Source organism: Excalfactoria chinensis, chromosome 14 (assembly GCF_039878825.1).
Source record: "Excalfactoria chinensis isolate bCotChi1 chromosome 14, bCotChi1.hap2, whole genome shotgun sequence".
NCBI lineage: Eukaryota > Metazoa > Chordata > Aves > Galliformes > Phasianidae > Excalfactoria > Excalfactoria chinensis.
Genome location: NC_092838.1, coordinates 11,184,899 through 11,196,904, shown reverse-complemented (window position 1 = coordinate 11,196,904; position 12,006 = coordinate 11,184,899). Strand labels below are relative to the sequence as shown.

The following is a 12,006-nucleotide window of genomic DNA, read 5'->3' as shown; positions in this document are numbered from 1 at the left end:
TGCTGCTGCTCACCTCCAAATGGAAGAGTTTCTTGCCAATGCTCAAAGCGCTGGGAAGGACAGACTGCAGTGAGAAATGTCATGGGCTCAGATGGGCAAAGCATCTGAGGGGAAATGCTGAGCAGATGTGGAAGTGATGATCAGCAAATGCAAACACTGCCTGTGAGGGCTGCTGGGAGGGATAAAACATACCAACCAGACCCCAGTTTTGGATACATGTATGCAAACCTTACCATACTCAGGAGAACGGCACAAGTGTGTCCAAGGAAAGAATTATGCTGGAAGTATCTTCACTCCTACCCAAAGCCATTAGTTTGCTATGATGAGATACCACCCAGCAGCACACAACAGATCCCGACTTTGACAGAATGCTTATGCAAAGGAACTGAATTGAATTTGCAAAAATTCAGACATATGGAAACAATTTCTAAATCACGCTGACTAAAACCGATACACTCCTTTAACACATCAGACATCAAAAGCAGTTCAGTTATCTGCAGTCGCCTTACCCCCATTTTACCTCCTTTCTAATTAACCAGTAAGAGATTAAATTTTAGCCTGTCTGGTACAACATACAACTCCATTAAGGACTCTTGGCAGTGACCTCGCATAGACTGCTGATGATTCTACAGTATTTTAAACCAACTTATTGTCAACAGCGTTCAGTGAACAGATCTATCTGAAGCATATCTTAACTTCACCTTGTGTATCTGTGGAGCTGGTTGGAGCCAATAAGAGCACATTTTTGCTGTGAATCAGGAGATGTGACAATGACCTCACCCCGCAAGTATGTTTCTTTGTTTGACTTTACACATACAACATTGCAAGGCGTACTCAGCGCAAGCAAAGCTAAACACATGCGTAAGTATTTAAAGGCCTGGAGCCATTGCACGAGGGCTGCTCCAATCCTGTGGAGTAACAACACTGCAGAGAAGACAGAACTTCAGCAGATGCTTAATTTACAGCTTATTTCTCCAGCAACATTTGGCAGAACAACTGTGATCACTAAAACTTCTATTGCCCTCCAAGAGGAGGAAGAGAAAATACTCCAATGCTGCCTTAATCAACTGGGGATATTACAGAGCAGTAAATCAAAGGCGCAGCCTGCATTCTGCTTCGTAACTCACACCCTACAGAAAACCTTTTTGGACTTCACACAAGCACTCCTGTGCTAAAGGAACAGTACAGATAAATATATATATATTCATTTTATAATGACTAACACTGAAAGTGATGATACACAAAGTGTGCCTGTAATATAAAACCAACACAAACCAACACACCGAAAGACAATGAAAAAACCTCAACACTTTTGGAACCGTTTTTACTCGGATTAAACAAGCTGCTAACAGAGAAAAACACGTAGATGCTAACGGTGCCAGCACGATGGCCCTTCAGCACAGGTATCAGTACCAGGTGTTTAAAGCTCAGCCCCATTTCTGCGTCCTACTTTAGCCAAATTAGGGGCATAATTAATGCCCCCTGTGCTCAGACCTCGTGGCACAGTCACAGCTCACTGTGTGCAGTCACACTTAGTTGGACTGTTGTAGGGGTTGCAATGTCAGGGCCTCTTGGTGAGGCTTTAGGAGCACTGCTTGTCTCTAAGCTCAGCTGGGAGGGCTGAAATTGGGTACTGAGGTGGCCCACCACAGCTCCAGCAAATGAAGTGATGTCTACAGGATCTCACTACTGTCATTGTGGTTGTCTTAAACCATTTTCCCTTTTGCTTGCTTTTAATTCCCTCTTGCACACCTGCTTTGCCTCTGCCATGTCCAACATGCATTGGAGCAGGCTAACGTGGAAACAGCCAAACATGACACAGTTACCATCAGCTCAGGAAGGGACACCATGAAAATGGGGAAATGCTAACAAATAACAGCAGGGAGAGAGCAGGTATCACTTGTAAATTACCCTGGCTTTTCTCATTGCCTTCTGCAGGAGCTCCACAACCCCCCTGGATGCACAGCCCAGAGGCTGAGGACAATCAATGTGGTTCTTTCTAAAATGCTGTGCCAAAGGACAACGATCAACAGATGATGCAGCGTTCATTCAGTGCAGGTTCCCAAAGAGGTGCACACACACACTGTAGGTATGCAGGCCTGGGCTCTGAAGCCTTCAGCCTACAGCAGATGGATTTTAAAGGCACTTAAAATCACTTTGTAAATGACTAGAAAACCTCAGTTTATTCCTTACAGAAAGAAGAATATCAGTACAGGAAACTTAATTTACCTCTTGGCATGGCTTTGCAGTAAGAAGACAAGTGACACCAAGAGATCAAAGACGTGGCTTAGGAAAAAAGTCTCCTTTGGTCTTTTAGCCATGCTCAGATACACAATGGATTTTATTCTATAATGGACAGGAAATCAGATTTGGGCATAAAAACACAACAAAAGCGGCCCTGCATCGTCCTGACAAAGAAAAAGACCTGATACATGCTCGATCATGAGTGGCTCTGCTCACTGCGCTGAATCTGAATGCAGATGTTAATCATTATCTGCAGCTCGTATACAATGCATCTTTGATTATTCAACAGTACAAAACATGTGAATATAAATAAATCCTTACGCTTTCATCACTTGGAAAAGAAAAAAAACACGACAAAACTAGAAAGGAGGTTTCCATTTCAGTGTCACAGAATACAGAGCGAAGCTGGGTTTTGATCTGTAACACAAATGCTACTTACAGTTAATTATTTCCCAGCATATTGCAACACAAAACCCCAAAGCAAACAGGTAAAAGAGCAAAAATGCCATTCTGGCCATAGAGCAGTTTCTAAGCAGAGTTAAAGAGCACACACAGACTTCGAAAGGTGGATAAACACTTTTAACAGCACAGCTTAAAAAGAAAAGGCAATGCAAACAACCTGGATAGCTATTATCCCATACGTATTTGGCAACTCATTACGCTGTGTGAACACTTGTTGCTTTCACAAAGCTCTGCTTTTAATCAGACGGTTCTCTGGAAGTATTTTTAGTCATAAAAGTAACACCTTCTGCCAGCTGGTTGGTGCCATTTGGGTCGGGAAGATGGTGATGTTTAAGTGTGCAAGTGCACACACACATAGTCAGCGACACCTGACTGAATGCCAATGGAATGAATCAATAAGGAGCTGCTGTGCAAACAGTGGGATGGGTGCTCAGTTACACAATGGGAGCACCAGCTGAAGTGCTCAGCTCTGCACTGCAGTGCTCAGATGCTGATTGGAAGCTACGTGGATGCTGTTTTTTAAGTTATGAAATGAATGGATTTGGGTAACGATGAAAGGCTGCCTTCTGGTTACGCCTAGTGCTTTTTACAATCAACATAAGGTCTCACTTCTAATTTTGATGAGAAAGCTATTTGAGCATCTTGGCAGTGTGTCCGTACATCTTATTTGGAGCAGACATCTGAAGCAATCCATGAGCCATGGCTTAGAATCAGAGATTCACCAAGGTAAGAATAGACCTTGAAGATCACCCGGTCCAACCATCCACCTGTCACCAACACTGCTGACCAAACCACATCCCTCAGCACATCTTACAGCTTTGGGTTCCACAGTCAGAAACTCAAATTAAGGACATGTTCAAATTTACCCTCATTAAGTTTCAGGTTCATACAAAGTGTCATTTCTTTCTGTCTGACATGCTTAAGTCTAGTGGTGTCCACAGAACGGCCACCCCAAAGCAGGAAGATGAATAGCTGAGTATTTTAGTTTAAAAGATTGCAATGGAATCATAAGTGATTAAAAAATATATTAGAAAAGCACACGGCTAATGCTAATGGCTTCTGCTTATTAAATAATAGCCACAATTAACATACAAAACTTCCCAACATTATCATTCTGAGAACAACTCCTGATAATACAAACCTTCTCTTTCTCATACATGTGTGAGAGCAGCCAGGTCTGTCTCGTCTTTTGAAACTTCCATTCCTTTGGGTTTTCAGACCAGCTGCAATAAATTGAAGACAAAGAAAGAAAAAAAAAAGCTTAAAATACCGCGTGATTGAAATAGTTATTTTTCATACAATATTTCCTATAGGGATTCTAAGGAACTCTGCATGCATGACATTGTGTTGATGCATAACGTTGTGCCGATGGGATATTAGTGCGTGTTTTTCTACAAGTGGCAAAACAAGGCTAGATGGCTTTTGTGCAAGGAGTGAAAAGCTCATAGGAAGAGACCACGGCCAAGAGAGACCACAGCCAAGAATGTGAAGTATTTCCATCAGAAAGCACTGATTCCTTAGGTCAGAACTGAAGGCCTTCCTCCTCTTGGAGCTATGAGTGGCCACTGCCCTCATGTGACACACAACCACTGCCAGCCCAGACCCACAGCCACAGCTCTGCACAGCTCAGCACGTGGGGATGAGGGGTGGGCGAGGACTCAAGCCTGGGCTTCAGAATGTTAGCATTTCCCAATAAGCTTCAATACATGTGAAACTAAGCAGCCCCTACACAGCTGGCTGGAGGGACTCATGCTTGAGGAGGGGCCACATCCCCAATCACTGTGGCTGAAGGACACACTGGGATGCAGGGGATGAGATAAGCCCAGCAAAGCTGAACCGCTGAGCACCGCTGAGTGCACAGAACACATTTTGCAGGAGCTGCAAGGCTTTGGTTTGCATAACGGTGAGAGCAAAGTGCTGGAGGTTACAGGACAGAAAATGCTTTGCTCCTCACTCTTCCCAGGAATGGCAATTCTATGTAGAACTTAAATACAGTTTTAAAACGGGTCTGTTCTGCTTCAGGTGAAGAAAGAGACCTTTGGTCCACCAAGAAATGAGCAAACCAGCAAATCCCACTAGAGAACAAATATTGGTTTTCAAAGCACGTGCCTGAAAATCAGCACCTTAACATGTACAACGTTTGTTCATACACTGAAATAGCGCTTAAAGATCCAGCAGAAAACACACAGAGAAAAACCAGAAAGTTTTCTACTTGATTTTTCTCTAAGGAAAGTCAAATCCCCAGGGGGAAGCTTGCAAGATGTCTTTAATGCTTCAGTTTGTTTTACACAGCGACAGAGAGCACAGAATCAATTGAAAAGCCAGCTGGGTATCAGAATTAGCATTGTTTAAACACTGTCAAGTCTAATAAAGCAAAAGAGCCCTCATATTCGGGGAATGCTGCACCAGCAAATGCATTGTTCAGCCCATTCAATGAAACAGAAATAAACAAGGACACAAGTCTGGGAGCCTCCACAGAACTCCCTGCCCCCTCCAAGGGCTTCCCTGGCTCAGAAATTCAGCTTAAAGAAATAACTGGCAACAGCTCGTTAGGGTAATCAGGAGCTAAATGCAATAAAAAACCCTGTAGCCAAAATACAAGGTGTATCATCAGAGAAATGACAGCGACCCACAAAAGGTCAGACATAACACTATAACTACAGCATAAGATATCTGACAGGATCAGGATCACTTCCACAAACAGAGCATGGTAGCAGCTTACATCACAACCTTCACAAGGTGGCAAGAGCAGGCTGAATGTCAGACCTGTCTGCAGAGCAGCCCCTCTTCTAAGGACAACCTGTGTACAAGGCACTACACGCTTGTGATTTACATTGCTTGGTTAAACACACTGCCTAACGCTCCAAGTATTTCATCCTCTGCTGATTTTATGCTTCTATCCCTTACGCTATCACCAGAGTGCTAACAGGCACTAGCTTGAAAAACACAGCCTCATTTCACTAATCTCCTATAAAGCTATATGATGTTACAATATCTTTATTACCTACTTTATAAACAACTGGGACTTACAAATGAGTGCACTGTAAGGTTAATTGCTCTTATTAGCCCGTTACTGAAACCATATGCTCTCTTCCACGCTTTGAGGCAGCCATCACGCTGCTGCACCCACAGCCACTTCCACCCCAGTGAATTCTCTTGTAGAAATGAACACGAGTTCCAGCCAGTCTTCTAGAAAGGCTTCCCTGTGATATAATTAATGATATAACCATGATAATTAACATACACCAACACTTTAACATAATCAACCGCAGTAACGATGCTCGTGCCCATCACAGCACCAGAGACTCTCCAGCCATTTCCCTCGGGTTGCACTTTGCCCAACTGGGATCAAAGGCTGAAATAACATGGGAAGAAGTTGCATTTCCCTTCACCAATGATAGAAGTGTTCATGCTTTCTCAAACTGCCATCAGGTTTTCAGCTGCTTCTCTTCCTTTGGTTTCATCAGTTCCTCTCTCTTGTCCCAGGAATGCAACCCTTCCCCTGACCTGATTTCCCACCGAACTGCAGCCAAAACACACACCATAATGGATAATCAAGACAAATAACGCGGCAGTTGCTCCCTGTGATTGGACCTCCCACAGTTATAAAAGTCTTCCACCGATTCCTATGACCACAGTGGCTTCTTCCCTTTAAAAGCAATGGACAGTGTCACTCGGTGACGACATGAGCAGGATCTCTCTTCTTACCAGAATGACACAACCAGTGCATTTTTGGAAATGCTCAACTTTTAAACTAAAGATCTTAGAGCTTCGTAATGCAGGAGAGGTCTCTGTTTTGCTGCTCATATGCAGATAAGCTTTCCTGACATTACAGCAGTAGAAAAGGATTTTCCCAGCAGTGGTTAAATATACAGAGTTAAGACCAACTACATCATAGAAAATAAAAATGCTTCTTAGAGACAAACACAATATTCACAGCTTTGAATTCATTTGGTGGCCTTTAGTCTAAGCTCAGATCTAATATAAGCTACAGAATTGGATAGAAAATAGACATGTTTAAAACATGCATTTTCCCAATGTGCCGAGGGCTAATTTCCAATATATTGTACAAACACTAATTGCCTTCTTTACACAGTTAATGTTTGAATCTCTCTTATGAGCTCCAGCTCACTGAAAAAACACATCAGCTGACTTTAGTTAAAGAGAGCTTTCGTGTTTGTGCAAACCATCGTCCCAAATTGAAATTGAAGATACGGAGGATACGAATCAAAAGCAGCAAGTTTCCAAAAGAGCTTTTGTTTTTGTTTTCGTTTTTTAGCATCAGGGTCTCATATAGAAGAGTTGCCCGAGATTCCCACTGGTCTATTACACAAATGAGTTTTAGCCTATACATTAAAATCACACGTGGCTGCATTGTGCCTTCCCAGCCTCTCACTGAAGATGCAATCTGCCTTTAAAATGCTTAATCCCATCCCTTTCACCGCTGTGATAGAAAAAGGGCATTTCTGAGTCCTGACAGCTAAGTAGGAGCACAGAAGGCAGCTGGCAGCAGGCAGGGCAGAGCACTCCATGGGATGCTGTAGTACAGAAAGGGAAGGGAAAGCAGTCAGATTGGTTCCAGAAAAGCAGCAAGAGAAAAAAACATTATTGTTACCAATTGAATTCAGGAAGACAACAATGCATCTGCTTAGGGTGCTGGCCAGGACAAAACACTCGGAAGCTGTTCCAGCACTTATATAATCTCCTGTGTGCAAAGAAAAGCACTGTTTGAGAACCATCCGTTTTACTCACTTGACTGAAAAGATCATTGGGTCGGAGACAAGTGTCAAGAAAGCAAAAAGGAAAGACAGACACACGACTACCAATAACCACCAGGCACAGCAGGAGAACAAGGACACCTGCACCCATCTATGTCTGCTGCCATTGAGTTGGGCAGACAGCCCCAGCCTCCCCTACTCCATGGACTGCACAAAGCAAAGTTCCTACACTCGGTGCCCTGTCTGTAAATGTGTGCAACAGGTGCTTCCTCAACCAGGAACACCCACACTCTGAAGAATTCCCCCAAAGACACTTAAAGCCGTGCTGCAACACTCAGCACTCTGATTTGCTCTCCTGTGTCACAGTGCAATACCTAAAGCAGCACTGACTGTAATGTACAGTGTGCTTATACAGAAGGTAAGATAACTGCCCTCACAAGGCACGAACTTGGAAACTGAACGGTGATTTCAGCTCAGTTCAATGCTACATATGGCCTACAGGTGAGCACAGGAACCTGGCGCCTCACAGAGGCTCCCTGGGAATGCTGGAGCATCATGAGTGGAGCAGAATTTGGCAGAGGTGTGTTCAGGTGGGAGAAGAGCAATTGCAGGGATGGAGCTTTCATGTGGATATATAAAACGTATGTGGATGTACATTTTATATACGCCCTCCAGTGCATATAGCAAATTAGGAATAATGATTTTTTGTCCAGTCATAACACATCCAGTTATTTAAAGGGAAATGTTAAGGAGATCGTTTTTATCGTATTTGATTTCTCTTGGGGCATTTGAAACAACTGTGTGTTTAAAAAGGCAGGTTTCTCATTCCTTTCATTGTCGGCGCCAAACCCATTTACTGCACAGACCAAAAGCTGCATCGACAGAAAGGGCTCCCAAGGACTGCATGCCAAGAGAGCCAGCCTGCAGCACGGGGCAAGCCTGTATGGGAGGTGAGAGGAAACCCCATCTCAGGTGTGTGTGTGTGTGATGCTGACTGACCTCGTTTGGAAGAAATACCCGGATTTCACATTCTAAATCGATTTTCAAAGGCTGAAGCAGAACGGCTGTAATTAAAATGTAGGACCCAAGTACAGATGTAAGGAAGAGTCACAGCCCTTATTTTGAACCGTGCTCACGCAATGGATGATTCTGTTATGTCCCAACTCCCATTCCTGGAAAAGTTAATACATTGCCACTGAGCTCTGAAATACAGCATGGAAGCTAATTAACTTCAAGCTTAGAAAAAGGTTTTTTCTCATTTTCCTGGAAGAGAAGAAGAGACATCAATGGATCTCTTTTGCCAGAAGAAACTTCTAAAATTGTCAACAGATTTTGGAAGCGGGGCCACATTTTTGGTAGAAAATCCTGGCACCGTTTCTTAATCTGTGGTTTAAAAACAGCTTTTAATGTATTCGTCCATCTGGTTTGTACAGAGCGCTGTGACTGCAGAGCTGGGAAAGGGCAAGGGGGGAAAAAAGGCTTCCTCTTAACTTTCAGTTTTAGTTCAGGAATCACATGAACAGGAGGGAGGAAAGAAACGTCCTTTTCAATACCTCCTTTTGGTTCTATTGTCTAATATAAGGCCAGATCGTATCTGCACAGTGAGTTATACAAATCAAAGAACTTCCTTAGAAAGCATTTACAAAGGAGAAGGAAGAAGCCTTTGTGCCTTCAAGCAAACCTTTGATTAGATCTACATTAAATGTTTATCACAGCGCATCTTTTATTATGCGCACTTTTATCACTTGCCATTATTTGTTACACTTTATTTTAGGCTCACATCCTGAAGCTCCATCCAAGACAAAAATGCCCTTCCTGCTCCAGCACAAGCACTGCTCACGCCCAACATGGAGCACAAACAGATGCCACAGGTGAGAAGTGGAAGGCAGGTCGACCCAGAAAGCTGAAACAGTGCCTCAAAAGCATAAGACATGTCATCCATAGAGCTCATACTTCTTATATACGGTATAATACACACAGGGCAACTCAGCTGTGATTCAACTTGTCAGCTTTTCATAGACACCAACCTACCTGCAGCTGCCACCCAAGTGGGGAAAAACACCCAATTAAAAAAGTAATAATCATTTTCTAGTACTATTATTTAGCAGCTGGCATCTGTTTTAGCTTGTCTGGAAGAAAACTGCGTTTGATTTGAAAATAGACAGGCTATGTCGAGAACCTCCTGTTGTTTCCAGTAGTTACAGTGAAGCTTGAAAGCAGCGGGCTTAAAAAACTAAAGGTAATAGTGCCACGCTAAATATGCTTCTTATTTTATACAGAGTTATAAAAAGAAGACAAAGTAGGAGTTGAATTATCACAGAAGAAGAGATTGATTTTGAGAGAAAGGAACTGAAAAGTGCAGCACAGCTGACAGCACACGTGGGCTTTCTCCATGGAGCTGCACTGCTCAGCAATGCCTGTCTATGCTCTGTGGTGTCCAGGACAGCACCATGTTGTCCTCTCCCAACACCCTGCGATGTGCACTGTGTTACCGAGGCTGTATGCAATCTGCTTAGAGAAACCAACCTGCCCACGACTGCTTCCCGCAGGTGGCTCTCACTGCGAGCCGACTTTATCCATATGAAAGTAATTACTGATACCTTTTGGGGCACCATCGCATTTATTACTGTGTGAAGGAGACGAGCTTTATTAAGGATCCGGTTTTATTATTTGAACAATATTGCCTGTTAGTCTAACGGGGGGTGGGAGGCTGTGATGGTTCCCTGGAGCTGATTAACAATCATTGCCAACTGCATTTTAAATGTTAATTTTGGCCTTGGCTGACCTGCCTAAACGATTCCCTACAGCTACGAAACCACTTTTTCTACCTTACTTTGAATGTTTGTGCACAATAGCTGAAGCGTGCTGGAGGAAGTGAGCTGCGGTGCTAATTCTCCTGCATGTCAATGTTGTGACACAGAGAAAACACGCAGCCTTCCCTTTGCGTTTCTGCCAAGCCAGGAGCACGGTCTGAATGGAAGAAGGTAAGTGACAGGAAATAGGAAGGAGTGTCCTTTCCTGAGTCTAGGAGATGGGTCAGGATGGAACACGTGGGCTCCATGCTCTGTGAACACACTGCAAATAGTTCCTTCACTTCAAGGGAACCCGCTCTGCAATCTGCTTTTGTTTAGAAACACCAGCAGGTACCTGAAGAAAACTGCCTGGGGATTACAAACTCCTGCTCCCAATCCCAATACCTCTTACAATACCAAACCCAATACCTCTTACTAGAAGTCATTTCAGATGAAAGAATATATTGAAGCTGCTTAATTATTTAATTGGATGCAACACCTTTGGAATGATGTTATGCGCAGATGAAAGCTGGGTCTCAACGAGAAATACCTAATGACTACATTTAATAAGCTGTTAAGAAAATTCATTTATGCTAAATTTTATTTTAGTGGAAATGAGAGCCATTAAGAAAGGATGCATTACATTTTCTTAATTAGGTTGGGGAAAAAATAGTAGTTATCTTCCAGGACAGAGAATCAGGCAAAGGAACCTCCAGTATTTTACCCTGATACCGATAGGCTTAACCCTTGTTACCTAATTTTTTCCATCTAAGGAAGCACTTAGACATATAGAAAGTATATGTTCAAAACAAGACGTGCTCCTGCCCTCCTAGTTCCCTTGTAAATACATATAGACCTGGACAAAGACATAAGTCTCTTTCAGAGTAGCTAGAATGGTTTGGAATATGAATCTCCATACAGCATTTGCACCCAGAAATCAGTGCAGATGTGGCCTTTAGGAGCACACTAACACAACATCACAGAAACAAATCCATGCAAGCTCCTCTTCCAAATTAAGAAATGGAGAAGATATCATGTCAGTGATGCTATGAAATACCGTACTGCCCCATGAGACTGTTGGAACCAAACGCCCAAGAAATGTTGAGACAGCTTTGTTCCATGCTGTCAAAATGGCAGAGGTGCAGACACAGAAGGTTTCCAAAGGCCCTCTGAGAAATGCTTTGAGAGATGCCCCCGTGACCTTCAGTAACCTTAATTCAAAGATTTGGAAGGACAAGTGATGTGATTCGGAGCCATAAAGCAGGATTAGAGATTTTTTTAATCTGTTTCTCCCTTTCTGTAAAATGTAGCGAGCATTTACGGTTCTGGAAAGGACAAGAAGAAATCTCCTTCCTCTGCCATAAACTAAATGGGATGATGAGCAGATTTAGCAAGACACAACATCCACGGATGGACACGAATTTAGCACAGATGTGAACTTCCTCCCTTGTTTTCTCCTCTTAAGCCACATGTAAGTGCTAAGCAAATGGGCCAGAAAGCCATTCCAAATCCTTTCCCTACATGAGATAGAAATGAGTTTCTTCAGAATGCTATTAATGGCTAACACGTAAGAGGGCTGGTGCCATGCGAGAGCAGCAGCTTTTCCAAGGCTCGGTTTAGTAAGCTGAATCACAAACCTCCACTAATGTTACCGGAACATCACGCAGTAGCGCATGTTATAATATTTATTTCCTCCTTTTGAATGAGCTGGAAATAATGAGGAAATATCTGCAGTATCTCAGAACTTCTACTGGAGCTCAGCTTACAGGTCTCATAATCTAACATTTCAG

General features: G+C 43.1%; 1 protein-coding gene across 1 annotated transcript in view; it reads right to left on the bottom strand.

The window, feature by feature from the left end:
- Positions 1–12,006, bottom strand: part of CHLSN (cholesin) — a 97,630-nt gene that overhangs the window by 4,027 nt on the left and 81,597 nt on the right. The window contains exon 4 of the mRNA XM_072348807.1: positions 3,848–3,929. Coding sequence (XP_072204908.1) covers positions 3,848–3,929 — 82 coding nt within the window. The remainder of the gene's footprint in view (positions 1–3,847; positions 3,930–12,006) is intronic.